At 39.9% G+C, this 24,519-nt stretch overlaps 1 protein-coding gene across 1 annotated transcript in view; it reads left to right on the forward strand.

Moving 5' to 3' along the window:
- The window catches only part of TMTC1 (transmembrane O-mannosyltransferase targeting cadherins 1), a 259,841-nt gene that overhangs the window by 127,681 nt on the left and 107,641 nt on the right, over positions 1-24,519 (forward strand). The window contains exon 8 of the mRNA XM_027129326.1: positions 13,503-13,692. Within this exon, the coding sequence (XP_026985127.1) occupies positions 13,503-13,692 (190 nt within the window). The remainder of the gene's footprint in view (positions 1-13,502; positions 13,693-24,519) is intronic.

A 24,519-nucleotide genomic window follows, 5' to 3' on the forward strand; every position in this document is an offset into this window, starting at 1 on the left:
AATGATACGTGTTTCTGCTTTTGACTTGAGAAGAAAAGTGTCATTAGAAGTTGAAGAACAGGGCTTCCCTGGTAGTACAGTGGTTAAGAATCTGCCTGCCAATGCAGGGGACATGGGTTCAAACCCTGGGACACGGGTTTGGGTCCAGGAAAATCCCACACGCCGCGAAGCAACTAAGCCCATGAGCCACAACTACTCAGCCTGCGCTCTAGAACCCATGGGCCACAACTACTGAAGCCTGTGCGCCTAGAGCCCGTGCTCTGCAACAAGAGAAGCCACCGCAATGAGAAGACTGGGCACCGCAACAAAGAGTAGCCCCTGCTTGCCACAACTAGAGAAAGCCTGTGCACAGCAACGAAGACCTAACGCAGCCGAAAATAAATAAAATAAAATAAATTAATTAAAACCCGAAAAAGAAGTTGAAGAACAGAAGAAGTGTTGTATTTCGATTGCACAACTTTTTCTCGACAAGCAAGTTGGAAAATTTTGCCCTCATATGTCCAAATCCCTCCCATCCCTTGTGGAATTTCTGTAGAAACAAGAGCTAGAAGTTTTCACCAGAGGTAGAAGGGAGTGAATGGAGACAAAAACCATGTACTAAAACAGACAAAAACCAAAACAAAACAGGTTAGCGATTTTGGAAATTTGAGATTGGAAAATTTTGAAATTGGATTTAAATGTAGAAAGGGGCTAGAGCCAAGTGTTGTGGGTGGGTTTTGAGTAAGAATCCCAAATTAAAGATTAAACCAAGAACAGTTGCATGTTGGGGGAGGTGGAGGGTGAGGCTGAGGGACAGAGTGATTGTCTAGATCTGTGGTGTCCACTACAAGAGCCACGAACCACATGAGGCTACCGGCTAGTCTGAACTGAGATGTGCTGTAAGTATAAATAAAGTACACACAGGATTTTTTTTTTTTTTTTGATTTGATTTTTGGCTGCGTTGGGTTTTCATTGTTGCACGCGGGCTTTCTCTAGTTGCAGTGAGTGGGGGCTACTCTTCATTGTGGTGTGAGAGCTTCTCATTGCTGTGGCTTCTCTTTGTTGCGGAGCACGGGCTCTGGGCGCGTGGGCTTCAGTAGTTGCGGCACGCAGGCTCAGTAGTTGTGGTTCACAGGCTCTAGAGCGCAGGTTCAGTAGTTGTGGCTCACGGGCTTAGTTGCCCCATGGCACGTGGGATCTTACCAGACCAGGGCTCGAACCTGTGTCCCCTACGTTGGCAGGCGGATTGTTAACCACTGCACCACCAGGGAAGTGCCTACACAGGATTTTGAAGACAAAATTCTGTAAGAATAAAAGAATGCAAAATACCTCATTAATACATTTATATTGATTATACCCCATAAATTATATATATGTTGAAATGATATTTTGAGTATATTCTTGAAACAAAATATATTATTAAATTAATTTACCATGTTTCATTTTCCTCTCTTTAACATAGCTAATAAAACCTTGAAATTATGCATGCTTTTACTGTATTTCTTTTGGATAGCACTGGCCTAGAACAAGTGCTGGGGTTCTTGGCTTAGCTCTGGGAGAAGGACAGGGAGGTTGGAGGACTGGCTAGTGGAGCACACCCAGTGCGCTCTGCAGCCTTCCTCTGCCTCTGGTTTGGCTGGTTTCTTCTAGTCTGCCAACGTGTGTTTCACTCAGCTGATTCTGAGTGGTGGAGGGATTTTATTGCACTCCATCTTTTGGTGTGACGACTAACTTAGTCCCACCTGAAAAAAGTGTCCTTTAGGGACCAAGACCACGGGTGCTCATGACACTTCTTATAAATGACCACCCAAAATTATGCCCTGACTGCAGCTGTCCTGGGCTTTATGATTTTACTCCAGCCAGATTGCCAAACCTGCATGTGTCTTGAAAACACTTGTGAATCGTGCTGAAACATCAGTGCTGGGGTCCAGTGCCCGAAGATTCTGCTTTGGTGGTTATGGTGGACTTGCATTTGAGGAGTCATGGAATAGGTCTGTGTGCAGCTTGTTCTGTCAGAGAATTGTCATTTAGCCCAGAATTTACTTCTTTCTATGTGTCTCCTTAGAAATGTGGTACCTTGACATTCAATTTTGGAAATCTTGGATAAAAATAAAAACAAAAGTGGAGGTTAAGTATGGCTTCTGCATAGAGCTGGACCCTGCAGAAGGGATAACATTGTTTCCACTACTAAGATGCCTGCCTGCTGTCTAGTAACTGGTTTTCTGCCTTAACCAGATTCTAAGAGGACGGAACATAGAGCAGTATATGCTTGACCGAAGAAGTATTGCCTTTCTAATATTAAAAATGGTTGTCTTTCAAATCCAGGATATAGATAAAATAGGATTTTTCAGTGAATGTAAGGCCTCCTATCAGCATCATGTTTTTTCATGAGATGTGGTCCTGGATAAGCAGATGGAATATATCTTCTTAAGCGGATAGATGTGTTTCTGCTGTTCAGCTATCCAGACAAAGTCTTGTATTACTTGTTGGAAGACATCAAGGTATGAAATAATGAGATTAAGATAGAACTCAACATTCTCCTTCTAAAGAAGCTTCTTTTTCTGTCTCCATTTTCAGCTGATAATTTCAAACAGACACAAAACCTTAGGTTTTGATTGTTACAGCCTTAGGGCACTATGTCTTAGTAATGTTTATAGCCCTTAAAGCCCCTAACATGGGGGCTATCTCATAACATAACATATCACTGAACAAACTGAATGAAAATTTAAATTATTTTTTAAAACAAACAAAACCACCCTGTGCTTAAAGAGGGTCGAGCAAAAGTCGCTGCTTTGTTTTCGCGTCAGCAACTAGCAGGGCCTTCACACATGAAATGAAACTGAAGTTATTCTGATTTTTAAAGCAGTGGGCACCAAACTAGAGTGAATATCAGAGTCACCCTGGGAAGTATGCTAAAAATAAGATTTTCTGATTCAGGTTGGAGAAATTCTGATCGAATGGATCACAAGGTTGGGTGAGAGATTCTGTTTCTGATCAGCAGCCTAATTGTTTTGGGGGGGAGGAGGAGGTGTTACCCTTTCTGAAATCCTCAGGTATGAACTGTGTCCTCTGTGGCTGAAGAGTGCTCTACAAGGTGTGTGTTGTCCCCATCGTGTATTTTGTATCATGTTCTTAGAAACATAGCTTGGGGATGAAAGAGATGGTCAAGGTCACTGAGTGTAGTTTCCCAAACTGAAAGGACACTATGTAATGGTAATTCCTCTAATTGTCTTAGACCCCTGGAATGAAGGGGAAAAAAACGAAGAAGAAAGAGGAGGGAGACTGTGGTGGTAGCAAATTCTACCTGTGGACTAGGGAGCAGGGCTGACAAAGGCTGGTCTGGATCACTTTACTGCTTGAAGAAAATATAGAATGCTTTAAATCTACTTACTGTGTTTCCATTAGAATATTAAATCCATGAGAAGCTGATAAAAATTAGAGACAATTCTTTTATTTTTGCTAACAATGGAACATAAAGGCAAAACTTGCTTTTCATAATGAATAAAATGCCAAACCCAAGCTTTTAATTTGATTCTACTTCTTGCCGTATGATGCTCTAACAAATATTTCCATCAGTGCAGTCATCTGTTTACTGTGTTGGAGAGGTGACTACACGCTGGTTTTAAGTTTGTCAGCCCTGCTTCGACTAAAATTTAAAGGTTTGTTGTGGTTTTTTTTTTTTTTTTGGTATAAAAGGTCAAGTTCATCCAGGTTGCACTGTTCAAGGAATAAGTCAGAATCTCAGGCAGGTGTTTCTCCATGAAATACCAGTATTTGACCCATCATATTTCCTTTCTACATTGTATGAGGAACCAGAAAACCCTGTCTTGTATGCAGGGTCTCCTATGGGTCTCTTGTGGGGCATTGAAGAAGCCTGCCTCTCTAAGGCTGTTTCCCTTGCTGCAAGAAGGGTAGGGACTGAGTTGGGATCAGGTAATCCCTATATGCAAATACTTTGTAAGCTAGAAAATGCTGTACATGCCTAAGGGATGTTCAGTGTTGTTGGATATAGTTCATTAATAGACCACCGGGATTCTGTGTGGAATCTGGAACCTGCGCCTGAGGTATATATGGTCAGCAGTTGGTATGTTTGCTCAGTGGAAGTTACACCTGAACGTTGATTTGAAATAAAGATGTTAAATGCTTTATAGAGAGAAACAGACTCTAGGTAAGAAATGAACCTAGTATTTATTTTGCAGAAAGAATTATTTACCTTTTTAGAGATAAATGGGTAAGAAGTTGTTGCTGGAAGTCTTAGATGTTGAAATTCATATTTTCTGCTCTGAGGAGACTGTCTCTGTTAATAAGATAACTGTATTAATGGTGCATTTAAAAGGTCAAAGAGACTTAATGGCATTTCAGATTCACTTTATAGTTTATCCATGGTAACAAGAATTCTCATTTGGACTATTATTCATTGCAGTTTAATGCAAAATAAGAAAAAGTAAGCTTGGCATAGCTTTATAAGGATGCTCTGTGACATGTGAGGGGAGTGAGTGCCTTTACTCAGACACTCCTCATTACTAGATGGTATCCCAGTAGCCAGCGTTACACAAGGTGCTGAGGGGACTACACAAGGGCAGAATCTTCAGTCTGTGCCCTTTAGCTACAAGTGTGGACAACTGGAAGTCTAGCAGTTATCTTTTATGGGACTAGAAAAATATATAGTTGCCTCAGGCCAAGATAAAAGTATCTAATTTAAATATTTTTAGATTTTTAGGCATTATTTTACTATCAGGTTAATTTCTGAAAACCTATCTACTTAAAGAGCTGTGTGCTGGGGAAATAACTATAAATAAATAAAACTCAACCCTGTCCCCGAGGAGCTTCTGTTTTAGTGGGAAGACAGGCACATCATCAACGGGAAGTTACAGGGCAGTGTGTAAGCCCCGAGGCTGTGGGAGCTCATATAGGGGACTCCAGCCTGGCCTGGGGGTGGGGGGGAGTGGTAACAGGGAAAGCCTGTCAGAAGAAGTGACACCTTTGTTGGGACCTGAAGAATCAGGAATTGGAGTTTGGCCAACCTGTGAGAGTTGATTCCGAAAGATGAGGTGAGCCAGTCAGGTGCTGCTCTCAGGAGTTTGAAACCTAAGAATGAGGCTGTGAAGACTGAAGTGACAGGTGTGTGGAGGCAGGAGGAAAGGAGGGCTGGGCAGCCCTGACGACCATGCTCCAGCCTCAGTCATGAGAAGCATGACTAAGGAGCCCCCGAGCAGAGGGAGGAGATGAAGCAAAGGCTCAGAGAAGCAGAGCAGCCGTGAAGAAGGCCCGTGGCCTAGAGAGAAGCCTACCTTTCTTGTAGCTGCTTGGTTCTGGTTCCTAAGAAGTCTGGTTTTGCTCTTAATTTCCTGTCCTCTGATTCTTACGGGAATTTAAAAAATAACTCTCCCTTTAACTTGTTTGATTAGACCATTGGTCCTCATAATCTGGAAGAACTTTAAAAACAAAACACAATGAGAAACTGGCTGGAGAGCCCCTTGGATCTCTTTTCCTATTTCATGAGTAGTTGGAAATGGTCTTGCCATCTCTGTTCCTAGGTGCTAAAGCAGCAAGTATCAGTGTTCAGTGCTACTTACGGGCCTTTGCTCATGGATGGAATGCCCCAAGGGCAGGCCTCAGCACTTGTCTGGCACCTTCTACTCTGTTGCCACTAAGGAGCTAAGGGTTGAGGGGCGTAGACAAGCTTCTACACCAGCCATTCAGCTGGGTTCGCCTTGTAGCTTTCTGCCCCAGCCCTGTGTGCTGGGGATCAGGGCCTGCTTCCAGTCATCCCATCCTTGCCTATAAATTGTTTTCCCTGATTTTCTTTTCTTTTGTGTCACCTGTTTTTGTTCCACATTACCCATTGGGACATTCATCCATGTTGTTGTATTCATTCTCATTGCTGAATGGATTTCCATTCAATGAATATACAATGTATGTATCGATTTTTATCGTAGATGGACATCTGGGTTGTTTCCAGGTTGGGGATGTTAATAGTAGTGCTGCCCGTGACATAGAAACAACCTAAATGTCCACCGACAGAGGAGTACATAAAGAAGATGTGGTGTGTGTGTGAGAGTGTGTGTGTGTGTATAAATAAACACAATGGAATACTACTCAGCCATAAAAAGAATGAAATAATGCCGTTTGCAGCAACATGGATGGACCTAGAGATTATCGTACTAAGTGAAGTAAGTCAAACAGAGAAAGACAAATATCATACGATATCACTTACATGCGGAATCTAAAAAAATGGTACAAATAAACTTATTTACAAAACAGAAATAGACTCACAGACATAGTGAACAAACTTATGGTTACCAAAGGGGAAAGAGGGGGAGGGATAAATTGGGAATTTGGGATTAACAGATACACACTACTATGTATAAAATAGATAAAAAACAAAGACCCACTGTATAGCACAGGGAACTATTTTCAATACCTGTACTAAATCATATTGGAGAAGAATCTGAAAAAGAATATAAATGTATACATATATATATACACACACATACATACACACATATATAACTAAATCAGTTTGATGTACACCTGAACCATTGTGAATCAACTTACTTCAATAAACATTTAAAAAAATAATAGTGCTGCTATGAACAATCTTGTAAATGTCTTTTGGTTAACATATGTGTACAGCACTGTTGGGTAGGAACTTAGGAGTAGAATTGCTACATCATGAAGTATGCATTTATTCTACTTTCATGAAACTGCCTGAACCTCTCCAACATGGTTTAATCAATTCACAGGAATGTTTCAAAGTTCTGGTTTCTCCACATCCTCACCAACATTTGACATAATATTTTTCATTTTAGACATTTTAGCAGGAGTCATCTTATCATTTGTATATTATACATTTTTAATCCTGTACTCTAATTTACCCATATTTTTAACTGTCCTCAGAAAGTATCACGTTCGTTTACAATTTGAAGCCATTTTTGTTTGGGGCTCCTGCCTGGATTCTCTATCTGCCATCTTTCCACCTATTTAAATTCTGCATAGATTCTGGGAGGGCATTTCTTAATCCTCTGTTTTTCATTAACCTGTCACTTCTTAGAACTCCACTGAAATTTGGTGTCTATATTTCACTATTACCCAACCATGTAATATGTGCATGTCTTCTCACCACCGATGCTGTGAAAATGTCCTTGTGGAAGATGAGGGCTAGCTCTGATTACCCTTCAGCACCTGTAAAAGTGCACAGACTAAGTGTTCAACATTTATTGAGTTCATGTCAGGGTCTCTTGTTCATTGAGAACTTAGTTCAGTAAATGGCTTTCTTCGGCTAGTCCCAGGGAAGGTTATAAGGAGAAGATGCTGATGATGACAATAAGCAGGTTATGCCTACAAAGGCCTGTCATTTTTTTTTTTTTTTTTGGCGGTACGCGGGCCTCTCACTGTTGCGGCCTCTCTCGTTGCAGAGCACAGGCTCCGGATGCGTAGGCTCAGCGGCCATGGCTCACGGGCCCAGCCGCTCCGCGGCATGTGAGATCCTCCCAGACTGGGGCACGAACCCGTGTCCCCTGCATCGGCAGGTGGACTCTCAACCACTGCGCCACCAGGGAAGCCCATGGAGATCCTTTTGAAGCACCAATGGAATACAGGAGTTGTGAGGATAAAAATAAGGGAGAGCCTAGGGAGGGGCAGGACAGATCACCAAACCCAGTGGACAGAGGTAGAGTCAGGGTGAGGTGGGGTGCTCCACTCTGGAGGTACCGTGACTATTTTGACAGTGTTAGCCAGTGCCCTTCCCAAGAGGATGCAGTGTGTATACAGTGGACCCAGTGTCCCGTATTTATGAAATGGTGGAGGATTTTGTAGATGAAAGAGAAAGAAGGATCTTTTGAGCAGAAACATTTCTATATAAAACAAGCAAGTGCTGCATGTTTCTGCTTGCAGTGCATGGTTTTTTCATATGTACCTATCATAGGCATCTTTATGTTAGGCTCATGTTATTTCTTAGCCAAAAAGGTTTTTTCAAAGACAACAGAATTTATTTATATTTTAGCAGTTAAAGCACTCTAATTTTTTTCTTGATAAAAATGAAGATTTAGGGCTTCCCTTGTGGCTCAGTGGTTGAGAGTCCACTGTGTGCAAGGGACACGGGTTCGTACCCCGGTCCGGGAAGATCCCACATGCTGCAAGCGGCTGGGCCCGTGAGCCATGGCCGCTGAGCCTGCGCGTCCGGAGCCTGTGCTCCGCAACGGGAGAGGCCACAACAGTGAGAGGCCCGTGTACCACAAAAAAAAAAAAGAAGAAGATTTAGATTTAAAGAGTGCCACACTATTTACAATAACCAGGACATGGAAGCAACCTAAATGTCCATCGACAGATGAATGGATAAAGAAGATGTGGCACATATATACAATGGAATATTACTCAGCCATAAAATGGAATGAAATTGAGTTATTTGTAGTGAAGTGGATGGACCTAGAGTCTGTCATACAGAGTGAAGTAAGTCAGAAAGAGGAAAACAAATACCTTATGCTAATGCATATATATGGAATCTAGAAAACTGATACTGATGAACCTAGTGGCAGGGCAGGAATAAAGACGCATACGTAGAGAATGAACTTGAGGACACAGGGTGGGAAGAGGAGGCTGGGACGAAGTGAGAGAGTGGCATGGACATATATACACTACCAAATGTAAAATAGCTAGCTAGTGGGAAGCAGCCGCATAGCACAGGGAGATCAGCTCTGGGCTTTGTGACCACCTAGAGGGGTGGGATAGGGAGGGTGGGAGGGAGTCTCAAGACGGAGGGGATATAGGGGTATATGTATACATATAGCTGATTCACTTTGTTGTACATCAGAAACTAACACAACATTGTAAAGCAATTATACTTCAAAAAAGATGTTTAAAAAAAAAAAGGGCCACAGTTTGATTAGGTGCCATTTGATGCCAGTTCCCCACCGGCCTCATTTTCCCTTTCATGTATTTCATGCTGAAACCTCTTCATTCATTCCTGGATTATGAATGAAAATACATCACTAAGTTGTTTAAGCTGAATTCCTGGCTTTTTGTGCTGTATATGCCATTTTGTTGCCAGATATTCTAGTGGCTTTCCTCCTGTTAGCAGAATTCATGGTAGAAAATTGGTAAATAATTCATTTTATTTTTGCCCCTGCTTTAAAAAAGAAAACCCAGTGGGACAGAGATATTCAAAGATTGTTTTATTTCTGAAATTTTTGCAGAAATAAGCAAGGTGATTAGTTTGAAATGTAATTCATAGTCAATGAGTTAAAAAGAAATACATCAGTTGCTGATTACAGCTAGCTCAACTAGCCCTCTCAAATGTAATTAGCTTTCGGGGTGATTCCAAGTGGCTTCTTTGTGCTTAAATTTGCAAAAATTTTCCAATGCTGTTTCAGTATTTCAAATAGTATTTAAGGAGTTTACTTGCAACATTTATCTGAGTTCATATGCACAAAAGGTAGATGTATATTTCTGAGCTAATGGAGATAATATATATATATTAAAAAGGGCAATTCCACTCCTGGGTATATATCACAAAAAAACCCAAAAAACACTACGTTGAGAAGATACATGCACCCCAGTGTTCATAGTAATAGTATTTACAATACAAGATATGGAAGCAACCTAAGTGTCCATCAACAGGTGAATGGATAAAGATTCTGTGGTATATACGTACAATGGAATATTACTCAGTCTCATAAAAAAGAACAAAATTTTGCCATTTGTGACAACTTAGATGGACCTGGAGGGTATTATACTTAGTGAAATAAGTCAGACAGAGAAAGACAAATACTGTATATCATCACTTATATGTGAAATCTAAAAAATAAAACAAACAAATGAGTATAACAAAACAGACTCACATACAGAACAAACTAATGGTTATGAAAAGGGAAGGGGGTGGGGCAATGTAGGGGTGAGGAATTAAGAGGTACAAACTACTATGTATAAATAAGCTACGAGGATACATTGTACAGCAGAGGGAATATAGCCAATATTTTATAATAACTTTAAATGGAGCATAATCTATAAAAATTTTAAATCACTATGTTGTACACCTGAAACTAATATAATATTATAAATCACCTATACCTCAACAAAAATAAAGGAGGGTTAGTTAAGTTAATAGTGTTGGGTTAAGTTAATAGTTTTGACCTTTCTAGTGTTATAGGAAGGTGAAGTTTTAGTTCTGTGCTTTACTTTTCTTTTTTGACCTATTTTGCTTATAATCTGTGTAAAAAGTCACAACTGAGCAATTTAAAAAAATATGTAAGTAACTACGTTGAGACTGTAACTTTTAAAAAATGTTATTCTTGATATTTGTTTTTTGTCAGTATGGTATTGCAAGTCTAGAAAATATAAGAGACTGAATGAAGACAACTTGCAGGGCAAGTTCAAAATGTGAACTGAACATTAAAAGTTTCTGCATGGTGTTTGCAGCTATTCCATGGTCAAGCTGCAGCCAGACTTAAGAAAGCATTCCTGTTGCAATTCTGTTGCCTTTATCACTACTTAAAAATTGTTTTATTATGAAAAATATTAAATATGTACAAGAGTGGAGAAAACGGCATAAAGAATCCCCACCTACCCTTTATCCAGTTTTCCCAGTCATAGTTCATGGCCAATCTTGTTTCATTCCTACTCCCACCCGGTTCTTCCGCGTCGCTTCAATCCATCATTTTGAAGCAAATCCCAGACATAATCTCATTTCAAATGGGTATATTTTCGTATGTATTTCTGAAATACAAGGACCCTTAAAGACTTAGAACCACAATACTGTTATCATGCTTTAGAAATTAACAGTGGTTCTCTATTATCATATATCCAATCAGCATTTCATTTTTTCTGTCTCATAAGCAGTTATTTTTAATAGCAGTTTGTTTAAATTAGCAGCTAAACAAAACCTGCACTTTGTTTGATATGTCTCTTAAGTCTCTTAATTTATAGGTGCCCTCTCCCCTTTTATACCCCTCCCATTGCAATGTATTTGTTGAAGAAACTGCTGTCATTTTTTCCATGGAATTCGTAACATTCTGGATTTAGCGTATTGCCTCCCTGTGGTATTATTTAACATGTTCTGGTGTTTTCTGTATTTGATGTAAACTGGTAATAAAGTGCTTGGTTAGAGTCAAGTTTAAATTTCTTTTTTATTTGACAAGACTGCTTCAAATAAAAAAGCAGCCCATCAGCTTTCTGTGTATCTCCATCAGGAATTAGTCTCCCTTTCTGTGATGTTAAAATTGATTAGTAAGTTCTAGGTACCTGATTTAGCCTGATCCATCCATTATAAAATACCCCATCAGCTTTTCACCTAACAATTTCAGCAGCCATTTATGGTCATTGCCTAGATCTATTATAGCAAGAAGGAGAGATACTATTTTTTAAAGTAATTCCTAAGAGTTGGGATGTAACCGAGTGACATAGCTGTGTGTGACTCTCCTGCTAAGTTGGGTGGTTGAACATTCTCCTTTAAAGCCAAGTCATGAAGAATCTTTACTGAGCTAAGAAGTATATAGCATGAGCTTAGAAGCTCTGTGAAAAGAAGAAGCCCTAAGTGACCCAGTCATCATTCTGTGGAGTTGGCATTCTCACGAGGCAGTTTCACAGGCCCAAACCTAAAAGGGATAAGATGACTTGTTTTTATCTTTGATAAATAACAAAGCTTGGACTTCATCAAACTTTCAGTATATACTGCACTATCTGTACATTCATATTTTATTTAAAATAACAACAGGGAGGGGAGTGTTGAGAAATACCATTGAAATATCTGACACATTTCTCTGTTGGGGTTTGAGAGCAAAGGCAGTGAAGAATCCCCGTCACTGAGCCTTTCCTGATCATTGCTAATGATTTTTCCATGGCCAACCTTGGAGGAAGAGGAGGAAAGGGAAGGAGATAAATTGGAAAGGGCTAGGAGGGGTGTTCTAAACCAGAGCTACTTACTGAGAGGAATTCAGGGTGAATTGACTCTTAACATTGGAAAGTAGCCTAGAAATTATCTGATCCAACTTCTTTGCGCATCCAAGGTTTCCTCCGAAAGGATCTGGCGATGAGGGAGCTCTTCTCTTCACATTCTGAACCCTCATGGCACTCATCTCCTTCTGCCTCTTTAATTCTGCGTATCTTATTTTCACTATTGGATTTTACATTCCTTGAGGGCAAGGGATTTATCTATTTCTCTGGTTTAGTCCCATGTAGAGTGTCAAAGATAAACACAGCTGGACATTAGTTAGAGCAATAAGAACACACTTTATTCAGTAACTACTGACAGTTCAGGGAAGAGCTGAGCTCCATTCTGATTTGCGCAGGGTTGACTGGGTATTTTAAAGAGAGAATGGGAGGGGCGGCAAAAGGGGCTCGGCAGAGTCAGAGAAGTAAGAAATTACAAAGGATTGATCGTCTAAGTGCATTTAGGCTGTGTCTGCTGGCTGGCAGTTATCAGAGTTAGGATTCTGTCCTCCCACAGTCTGAGAGACAGGCCCCTTCCTCTGATGATTACATTTTAAAGGAATGACTCTCAGGTCCTTGAGAAAGACAGTTCTGAGTTGTAAGAGGTACATATTCCCAACTGTAAGTCCTTTGTAGTAAGTGCTCTAAGAAAGGGAGGTCAGGGGCCTTTTTGTCAGGGATTAACTAGAAAAAGGTAAATTCTCCTGGCAATGATGATCTTTCTCAGGCAGGCATTTTAGTGGAGGGGCTGGGGTCATCCCAGGAACATGGCCTTATGCTGCTAAAAGCCGTACCAGAGTTTGGCCATCCCCTAGTGCAGAGGTTTGGATGGAGTTTGTTATATGCTGAAAGTTCTGCAGTTTTCAAGGGTCTAGAACACAAGTTAAAGAATTTGTGTTTACTGAACAAATTTAAGTAAATTTAGTTTCTTCTACACTGAAAGGAAGGGGGTCAGTTAGAATGCCTTAGTGCCTAGACACAGCCAGGAAACAGGAGTAACATCCCCATTCATAAATTTCCTTCCCTAGGTCCACCTGGCTATTCTTATTATCAAGGACAGCTGTTAACTTCCCTCCTCTTAAAGGCTAGCCTCTCAATTTGTAAGAGACTTTATCTCCTTACCACAGATATTTTTATTTTTTTGAAATAGTTCCAAATGGATCAATCTATTATAAAATGGTTAATATTTTCATATCTACTGTGGGATTTGGGGCACTATTAAAAAGGGACAGGTCAAATGTCTCTTACCCAGGGAATAGTACCCAATAGGGCAGCATTTCATGTCATATGCTTTCATCTATACCATTTATCTCAGTTGTTATGTATTTATTTATGATAATTTTTAAATATAGGTCATGGAAACTCTGTCTTATTCATCATTGAAAGGCCAGCACTTACCACAGTGACTAGCAGCTATTAAATATATTCCAAAATGATCAACTTAATGACTAAATGAATGAATGACTTTCCATCTTACCTTGTCTTTTCTATAACATTGATAGTATAGAAGTGCTATTTAATAGAAACATGGTGAATGAATGTTTGCAAAATGTCATGGATCTCGAGTTATGTTTCAGTGACTCTTCTTCTCTTTGTAGATTCCTTACCTATTCCTACCTCTTGGCCTTCAACGTGTGGCTTCTGCTTGCACCTGTTACCCTGTGCTATGACTGGCAGGTGGGCAGTATTCCTCTGGTAGAGACCATATGGGACACGCGGAACTTAGCCACCATCCTTCTGGCAGTTGTGATGGCCTTACTGAGCCTTCATTGTTTAGCAGCCGTCAAGGTAATTTTCTTAAGATTCAAATGAATTCTACATTTCAAGAGAGATACTCTATACTCAGTAACTTTTTTTTTTGCATGGGGGTGTGGGTCTAAATTGAATTTACTCATTCATCTAAAAAACTTTGTGTATTTAAAATTTTTCCAGAAAGGTAATATATATTTTAAAGATCTTATCGGGGTTAATAGACCAAGGTTACAATGTTTGCAAATGAGAAATTTTTTTCTTGCAGTGTTTGACTCATTTTTGACCTAATTCGTTTGATTTCATGTAATGATAAATGAGATAATGATAACATGTTCATAAGTGCTTAAATATGGTTAAGATTCTGCTTACACTAATAAATGCCTGCCTGAGTTGGCTGGGTGATTCTCACTTCAAAAAAAGAGATAATAGTACAAAACTTTATTAAAAGTTTTAATATTGGGAACTTGGAAAAATATTGGAACGTGGAAAAAATTATTAAATGTAACCATTTCAAAAATGATCAAAGACAGCAAAGAACTTGAAAATATTTACTTATTAAAAACTGCTACTGCCTTGTATAAGATGCTTCTTGCCTGAGAATATTCCCATCCCCCCAGATCTAGTGTTAAAAACTCACAGGTTGGGCTTCCCTGGTGGCGCAGTGGTTGAGAGTCCGCCTGCCGATGCAGTGGACATGGGTTCGTGCCCCGGTCCGGGAAGATCCCACATGCCGCGGAGCGGCTGGGCCCGTGAGCCATGGCCGTTGAGCCTGCCCGTCCGGCACCTGTGCTCCGCAACGGGAGAGGCCGCAACAGTGAGAGGCCCGCGTACCGCAAAAAAACAAAAACAAAAACAAACAAACAAAAAAACCTCACAGATTTACTGGCTGGAGGTGGCTGATTTGGTTTGGGAGAGTAGCAGAGCAGCTAGCAATTTAAGGGGTAGATTTTGGAAGCAAGAGAGCTGTAGAAGGGCTGAGATAATAACACTCTCCGTGCATTCACGGATGAATGAGAAAACAACATGTGCACGTGGGACATCCTAGAAAGCGCGAGCAAAACTGAAAGCCTGGGGAGACTTACTTATTTGCTGCAAATTTGAATGAATTCTTCAACACAAGTGCAGGTTGGGCGGCAGAGGGTGGAAGCTTCGCTGGCTTTAGTTGTCTGTATATAACCTCTGTTGAAATCATTGGCTGATCACAAAGCTATGCAAGAACAAGAGAGATTCCCCAGAGATCCAGGCAAAAGAAAGAAAGAAACAAATAAAATCCCACTGAGCAAAAATTTCAGCTCTCTACATAAAAAGAGATTTTTCAGTTTGAATCCAGGCAAGTTTATCATATATTAAAACAGGAAACCATCAAATTTCAGAAGAACAAAATAGAATAGAGAGGGCTTCCCTGGTGGCGCAGTGGTTGAGAGTCTGCCTGCTGATGCAGGGGATGCGGGTTCCTGCCCCGGTCCGGGAAGATCCCACATGCCACAGAGCGGCTGGGCCCGTGAGCCGTGGCCGCTGAGGCTGTGCGTCCAGAGTCTGTGCTCCGCAACAGGAGAGGCCACAGCATTGAGAGGCCCGCATACCGCAAAAGGAAAAAAAAAAAAACGTTAGAATAGAGAGTCACTATAGTGTACGACACACAATGCTGGGTTTTTAATTAGATTACTGGACATGTAAAGAAATAGGTGACCCAAAGTCAGGAAAAAATAATCAGTAGAAAATGGAATAGAATTCACATTCCAAAGATAAACTCACATTTACAAGCTTAACTGATTTTTAACAAAGTTACCAATGTAATTCAATGGGGAAATATAAGATACTGTAATGACGAATTATCTGTAAGGGAAAAATGAGAACATTAACCCTTAACTCATACTATACCCTTAGAAAGTATTTCTAAGTGGATCATAGTCCTAAACAAAAGAGTTAAATAACACCAAAAATTCTAAAAGGAAATAGAAAATCTTTGTGAACTTGTGTTAAGCAAAGATTTCTTAGGATACATAAAGTGCAAATTATGAAAGAAAATGTTGATAAACTGGACATCATCAGGATTAAAAACTCTGTTCCTCAAAAGATAACGTTAATTAAATCAAATGGCAAGCTACAAATTGGGAGAAAATATTTGCAAAACATATAGCTACAAAGGACTTGTATCTCGGATATTTAAAGAGCTCTTAAAATTCAGTAATTAGAAGGCAACTCATTAAAAATGGACAAAAGATTCAAATAGACACTTCACAAAAGAAGATATACAAAGGGTAATAAGTACATGAAAAGTTGCTCAGCATCATTAGTCATTAGGGAAACTCAAAACCACAAAAAAGAACCACTATACACTCTATAGAATGACTGTGATTAAAAAGGTTCACCATAGTAAGTGCTGGCTAAGAATGTGGAGCAACTGGAAGCCTCATACATGACTGATGAGAATGAAAAATGGGTCAGCCAATTTGGAACAATTCAGCCGTTTTGTAAGAAGTTAAACATAAAAATAAGCAATTCTGCTTCTCAGTATCTACTGAAGAGAGATGGAAACTTATGTCCATACAAGAGTCTTACAAGTAAATATTCATAGCAGCTTTATTTATACTAGTTGAAAAATAAAGATCGTCTAGTGACCTCACCTTGGGAATGGATACACTTAATGTGGTAAATTATTGAAAAATGTAAAGGAACAAATAATTTACTGACACATAAAACAACAAAAATGAACCTCAAATACTTACCAAGTGAAAGAAACCAGGCATTTAAGATCAAATACTGCATAATTCCATTCATATGAAATGTCTGTCATTATAATTCTGCCTTTTCTAGAATTTTATATGGCTAGAAAAGGCAGAATTTTAATGACAAGAAAACCTGGGGTTGGGAATTGACTGTAAAAAAGACTTGAAGGAACTTTTGGGGGTGTGAAATGTTGTCTAAAATTTGATTGTGGTTTTAGTTGCTGGATTATATGTACATTTACCAAAACTCATCAGAATATACACATAAAGTGGGTGAATTCTATTGTATGTGAATGGTATCTCAACAAAGGTGTGTTTTAAAAAAAGATTAAAATGTTACAAATAGATTAAAGGCTAGAATGAATACAGAACTTAAAGTAGAATATAAAACACAATATGTGATCCTGAAAATCTGATGAAAAATATTTTTGTTTTTTTATTTGAGGTGAAATTTGCATAACATACAATTAACCATTCCAAAGTGTACAAGTTAGTGGCACTTGTGTGTTCACAATGTTGTTTACTTACCTGTTCTATTTCAGCGCTCTTTCATAATTTCGTTAAAAACACCCGATACCCATTAAGTAATGACTCCCAACTCTCCCTACCCCATCCCCTGGTAACCTCTGATCTGCTTTCTGTCTCTATGGAGTTGCCTATTCTGGATATAAAATAAATTATACAATAATTACAGTAATACAATATGTGACCTTTTGTGTCTGACTTCTTTTACTTTGCATAGTATTTTTGAAGTTCATCCAAAGTTGTACTGTATATCAATACTCTGTTCCTTTTTTGACTGAATAATATTTCATTGGATATATACCACAGTTGGTTTATGCATTCATCTGTTGATAGACATTACGGCTGTTTCCACCTTTTGGCTAGTACGAATAATGCTACTATACACATTGGTGTACAAGTTTCTGTGTTGGACATACTTTTTCATTTCTCTTAGGTATATACCAAGGAGTGAAATTGCTGGGTCATATGGTAATTCTGTTTAACTTTTTGAGGAACTGTTTTTCACAGTGGATGTACCCTTTTATTTTTCTACCAGGAAAGTACAGGGGTTCCTATTTCTCTACATCTTTGCCAATGTTTGTTATTTTGTATTATTTTATTTAAAGCTGTTCTGGTGGGCATGAAGAGGTATCTCACTGTGGTTTTGATGTGCATTTCCTTAATGATCAGTGATGAACATCTTTTCATGTGCCTTTTGGCCATCTGTGTATTTTCTTTGGAGAAATGTCTATTCGGGTCATTTTAACAAGGTGTTTTTTTATTTGTTTGTTTTTATAAATTTATTTATTTTTGGCTGCATTGGGTCTTTGTTGCTGCACGTGGGCTTCCTCTAGCTGTGGCAAGTGGGGGCTACTCTTCGTTGCGGTACGCAGGCTTCTCACTGCGGGGGCTTCTCTTGTTGCGGAGCACAGTCTCTAGGCGCACGGGCTTCAGTAGTTGTGGCACATTGGCTCAGTAGTGTGGTTCGTGGGCTTAGATGCTCCATGGCATGTGGGATCTTCCCGGATCAGGGCTCGAACCCGTGTCCCCTGCATTGGCAGGTGGATTCTTAACCACTGCGCCACGAGGGAAGCCCCTCTGGTCATTTTTTTTAATTGGGTTGTCTTTTTGTTGTTGAATTGTAAGAGTTCAGGATATTAAATTTCCAACAGATAGATGATTTGGAAATATTTTCTCCCATTCTTTAAATTGTAATTTCACATTCTTGATAATGTCCTTTAATGCAAAAAAGTTTTTAATGAAGTCTAATTTATTGTTTTCTTTTGTTATTCATTGCTTTTGGTGTCAATCTAAGACTCCATCGTCACATTCGAGGTCATAAAGATTTCCCACTCAGTTTTCTTCTAAAAGTTTTACAGTTTTAGCTCTGATGTTTAGGTTATTGATCCATTTGGACTTAATTTTTATATGAGCACAGATTTCATCTTCTCGGTAAGGGCTACCATAACTACCCTATTTAAAATACAATCACATACCCTCTGCTCCACATCTTACCTCCCTTTCACTTAACTTTTTCTTCACTATACTTCCAGTTTCTAAGATGCTATATAATTTTGTTACTTTATGTAATGTCTATTTCCTCCAACTAGAGCATAAACCCCACGAGGACAGAGATTATTTTCTGTTTTGTTCAATGCCATATTTCTAACACCAAGAGTTTGTCACATCCAATATTTATTAGCTAAATTTTATTGTTTGCCACTCAATATACATTATCTAAATGAATAAGATCATAAAAAGTTAGAAACTCTTTTTCAGTTTTGGTATGCAGAACCTTTTGCTTAAGTGAGCTGTATTTAAAGCCTAAAAAAGACTGTGCTCAATACTGGTGTGAAATGTTTGGGAGTCAATATGAGGTTTGTTTTATTAGCCTTTCAGTGTGGTTTGACGTGCCTGCTATACTGGTATTGATCTGCAAGAGCAAATGTGGTAGAGTGCTGGACTGGTATGTCAGGAAGGGGTTTTCTTGACACTCTCCCAGCTAACTAAAGGGAGTGGTGAGTCCCCACAGGCTGTCACCTTGGTCAGGTTATGTTAAAGTTGGACCTTCATGCTGGCAGTAAACCCCTGCACATTGGCGAACCTTGGCCATCCCCAGAGTGTCTGTGGTAACATGATGAATGAATGGAAACTTCCTCGTTGGAAGGCTGTTAATCCTTTTCTTTCATGGAATTTGTTCCAAAATCACTTTACTGCATCAGGAAAAACATTGGCAAAGCATTCCAGCTGTGGTGATAGTAAGATTTAGCTCTTCTGTGGTGGCTTTCATCTTGAAAATTCTTCGCAAACATTAACTAAAGCCTCTGGCAATTCTTGGAGGCTACTTGCCCTTTCTACTTACACATTGGAAGGTCTTGAAAATCAGATTCTCCTGCTAATTCGTAAGCTCTTGAAGCGGAGATAATCTTGGTTATTCTATGTGGTGATTAGTTACTAAGGACAGGATCCTAAGGGCTCTGACTCCAAGACAATACACAGTAGAATTAAGATTTTATGAAAATAGAGGTCTTGCTTTGCGGACATTTTTCCGTGCTAAAAACGAACAGTGGATGAAATGTTTACAATAATGTCAGCAAAATAAACACAGCTCTGTCCACCTAGAATATTTCTAAATGATGTGTGTACTGCATCAATGTGTTGGATTGAAATTACTTTATAATCCCTGGCTGTTTCCTTAATTTTGAGATAATGAGTCCATATGATACATTACCAGGGGAAAAAATGATTGGATAAACAAGCATAAACATTGAGTCCAGGGAATCATGGAAAATGTTTCTTTTATTTCACCTTTGATGGATTCTCAATCATACAAAGGCCACCTTGGCTTATAGTCAGGGGAGAGTATGTTCTTTTTAGCCTCACTACTTCTTCCTCTTTAATTCTCTTAATGTTGATTGTCTACTTGTGGCCAGGATTACAGCAGGGAACAAAATGAAGGTCTTGCCTACATGGAGCTTACAATTAAACACTTAAAATTTGTCGTTACATGCCAGGTGTTGATAAGGGCTGGGAGGAGGTCAGGGCTGGCCTCACAGATATTATGACATTGAGCAGAGACATAAAAGAAGTGAAGGAATGAGCCATTTGGCTGTTGGGGGAGGGGTATTTCAAGTAGAAGGAAAGCAAGTGCCAAGACCCTGAGGCAGGAAAGTAGTGGAGCCTTCACAGAACAGCAGGGAAGCTGACACAGCTGCAGCAGAGGGGTCAAGGGTAGAGCCAGGTGAAATGATGTCCAGGAGATGATGGAGTGTGTGTGTGTGTGTGTGTGTGTGTGTGTGTGTGTGTGTGTGTGTTCGTGCACGCGTGTGTGCACAGGATCAAGCCTAGGTCTTTTAAGCCTCTGCCTACTTTCTTTTTACCTGCCATGCTTTTTCCACAGGGTCTCTGACTCTGTTAACTGTTGGATGGTTTTGTCTGATTTTCTTGTTGATAAGGTCTGGCCATGGAGGGGAATGAGATGGGGAAAGAATTCAGGCCCTTTGTAAAGAATTTAGATGTTTCTGTATATGTGTTTGTGGAAGATAAGAGGTGAGGGTTGAAGGAAAAGGGCAGCCTTGGGGTCCATAAGGCATCTATAAGACATACAAATCTTTCTTTTGCTAATATTAACCAGCTTTGGGGCAATATGTATGTTTACAGTCTTTGTTTCTCCTCCAATTTACCAAACTCACTTCTTTCATCCTACCTTGTTACCAACCAGGGCACTGGACGAGGGGGATATAATCTACCCTGATACAATTGTATTTATACTTAATTGAATTTTTCTGGAAAATATTTTGACTTTACAAAGCAACAAACTACCACATGTAAGAAATAAAACAGCAGTTATTTCCCAATTCCCAACCACACCCCGAGACCCACCCTCTGCAGCCCTGCTTTGAACATTTGTCCTTGTACATTTTTACACTTATTGAAAACAAAAACAAATTCTCTCTTTTATACAAGTAAGTTAAGTTACACACCATTATAAACCAGACCCTTCTAGGCCACTTCCACAGCCAGTTGGAGTGTCCCTCTAGGTAAGCAGCTCAGAGAGCAGATGTCTGAATTTTGACAAGCTTTTGTCCAGGGTTGAGTGGAAGAACTAGGGCTCAGAATCTGAGGGTTTTCTTTCTCTAGAAATAATCACAGAATTAATTTAAAGATTGTTTCTAATTTGTCCTATTTTCATGGCATAAGAAATTTAAGACCTCAGGGAGTAGTTTATTATTTATCATAAAAGAGCTCACTTGCATCTTTGAGAATTTAAATGTGAAATTTGTCTTATTCTTTGCCTCTCCATCACCTCCTTCTATTCACACCCTTTATTCACGAGGAATACATTTGAGCTTATATTACATAATGTAGAGAACAATCTAGAAACTCATTATTGGATTGAATTTTTTTTAACAATGAATTTTAAAGTGAACTAATTTGCTCTCACTCGTTGTGATGAGGATAATCTCTCTGTTGGAATGTATGTACAGTAGAGATAAAGAGCACTTAAGCCATGGAGGCTGGTTATTCCATTCTCTTCTATGAATAGTGACTGTTTATAGACCAAGAGAACAATAGGCCGAAAATGTACTTGGGTTTTTCTTACAGACTGTGCATCATCAGACTGTTGACTTGCAATAAAATAGTGACATATGTCAGGCATGTCAGGAAAGTTTGGATTAATTTGGATTGTTTACAGGAGTTAATACCGTTGGTCCTACTCTTTATACTTGCCCTTTTCCCATGCCCTTTAATGCGATTTCCTGTGTTACAGAGGAAGCACCACTAAGTTATATTTAAGAATGATTTATTTGTTATTGATTCTTTATTACATTCTCACAGGTATCTTGAGATGTTAAGATTTTTTTTATATATCTTTTATAATACGGGGCATGCTTGTAAAAAAGTAAAACGTGAGGAAAAAAGAGGAAAGTTAACGATACCCAGCTTTCCCAATAATGACCTCAACAATGAGATGTCTTTTGAGAACAGACATTAAGCAGTGGAGGTCCGCTCCCCCAGGTATGAGGCTTTAAGGGTTGGTTTTGTTTGTTTTTTTTGTTTTCATTTTCAGTAGAGGTCACAGCTTTGCCCCAGATTTTCCATTCATAGTCTTCTACATCATTCCCTTGAAACCAGCACCAATCATCGGCTACGTCTCTGGGCCCTGGAAAACAAGTCAAATTCTCAGGTCTGCATAGGGATGAATGTGCAGCCTGACCAGTGGAGGTGACCACCAGTGACAACTTGGTGGAAATGGAGAGGCTGAATCTTCTCCTTCGGGAGGTGGCTGTGTTCTTCTCTGAGATCTCCCTTCATGCCTGTTCCCAGCCTTGCTCTCGATTAGCCTCCATGCTAGTGTGTATCACAGCCTCCAGCAACACACTCAGTGAAAGAGCAGACAGACGGACAAATGGAGACTGTCAGCCTTAGATGTCTCTTTCATTAAAACGCCCACACAACTCAACAGGGGGAGAGATTGGAAAGTGATTATTTTCTCATTGACATTCTTACCTCATTCCCAAAAGCACTTGGCACAGAAGGAGCTTATGAGAATAAGCATAATACAATAGGGCAGACCAGGAGATGGCAAACTTTTCTCTTTCTTTTGGCAAAGAACCAGACAGAAAATATTTGAGGTTTTGTCATACAGTCTGTCACAACTATTCAACTCCACCAGTGTCGCATAAATTAGCTGACCCCTGCTGTAGAACATTGTACTACCATAGATTCATACGGTTGAACTGAACACGCTTTCAGATTTCTGGAAATTACTTTGCATTTAGCTTATCCAAATAGTACGTTATGGTATTATTGTGTCACATAGATCACTGTGGAATAACTCTTTTAAATTCCAGAATAGCCATTATGAAACCTGGTAAAATAAGCATCGTGTTGTAGTGTACCAAATGGTAAGATAAAATTGAACTTGAGGAATGAAGATTGCATTTAATGGTTAATGGCTTTGTGCCAATATTAATGGGTTTTTTTTTTTTTCTTTTCTTCTGGGCTACATTTTTCTTTTCAGTTTCCATTCTCTGGAAGCTTCACGTTCTCCATCCTTTGTCCTCAATTCATGAGAATTCTCCTCATACTATTACAGGTCCAATCTTTCCAGCTCATTTACAACCCATCCTGTTTGTCCTGCTTTGGAACCCCTGCAATCACTGATAGAAGAGGCCCTGTGATGTCTTGCCATGGTCCATCTGTCTGTGACCACCAGTGCTTTGGGAGGAACCATTGTCTGGGATGTCTCTCTGTCTCAAATTTGGCCAGCCTAGTTGATCCAGGCTCTTCTTACTGCCCTCAGCTGGCTTCTCCACCTGCCACTTTTACCTGTGGTGATAATGTCCTGCTACCGGGTCACAGTTTTCCAAGGCAGTACCTGTAGTCAATTTTGGCCATGCGCTAAAGCTGAGGTTTCTGTTTACGTCATTTTTCTGATGAAAGTTGGAAAGTGAGCTTACCACTTCATCAAATGTGATATTGGAAAATGGAGAAGTTGAATTTGCACCTTATTTTAAAATGGAACACATTTAAAGAGCCATTGCTACTGCCTCTTCCCACATACTTTTACATCACTGCTTTGCCATACATGATACAAATTGTGGCTTATGTTCTGTCACTCTAATTTCATTTGGTAGTCTACTTTAAATGCATGACCACCAACTTCAGGTGGGAGCCAGGCCCCTCCATGTAAGAGGCAGCCCAGGTGCGGAGGAGTACTGCCCCAAGTTCCAGATCCAGAGTCCCGAGGCTGGGACGAGGGGAGGCTGCAGAGTGGAGTGATTAGCACGGACCTGAGTCAGGCCAGGCTGTGCCCCTGACCCGTGTGAGCTCACCTTGTTCAGCCCTGTTCTTGCACCGTAGTTATTGTGAGGTTGAACCATGGCAAACCACACTGGACACTCAGCACAGTGGCTGGCATGTGGGAAACACTGAGTACCTGACAGCTGTTTTTGTAGTCCTTGTCACCATCACCATCATCGAGAAATGGTCACAGCTCAAAGTCAGGAGCACGATAAGGCCTCTTGTTTCCATTTTGTAGGAATAACCAGTCTTGAAAAAACGTAACCCAGTTGACTTTTTTTTTTTTGCGGTATGTGGTATTCTCACTGTTGTGGCCTCTCCCGTTGCGGAGCACAGGCTCCGGATGCACAGGCTCAGCGGCCATGGCTCACGGGCCCAGCTGCTCCGCGGCATGTGGGATCTTCCCGGACCGGGGCACGAACCCGCGTCCCCTGCATCGGCAGGCGGACTCTCAACCACCACGCCACCAGGGAAGCCCGAGTGCTTTTTTTTTTTTTTTTTTTTGATTCTGTATATTTCAATTTACAGTCATGCTTTAGATCATCAAATATATTTATAACACTGCTGAAGATTGATCCTGCCCTCCCACCTCCCTTTATTCCCCCATCCTAGGTAAGAGAGGTTTAAATTCTTGACCTAAGAGCTAAGAGTAGTAACATACTTGCAAGTGTTTAATGTTTAAGCGTATTTTGGAATTTGGAAGTAGATATGTTCAAATATCATATAAGGGCAGAATCCTAACATAAAACTACTCTATCTAGTTCAAAAAATGAATGTTTATCAAGAGAAAGAGAATAGTGACAAATATCACTGACTTCTGTAC

This window comes from Aethalodelphis obliquidens, unplaced genomic scaffold, assembly GCF_003676395.1.
Source record: "Aethalodelphis obliquidens isolate GAN/ISIS:26980383/991018 unplaced genomic scaffold, ASM367639v1 scaffold36, whole genome shotgun sequence".
Lineage (NCBI taxonomy): Eukaryota > Metazoa > Chordata > Mammalia > Artiodactyla > Delphinidae > Aethalodelphis > Aethalodelphis obliquidens.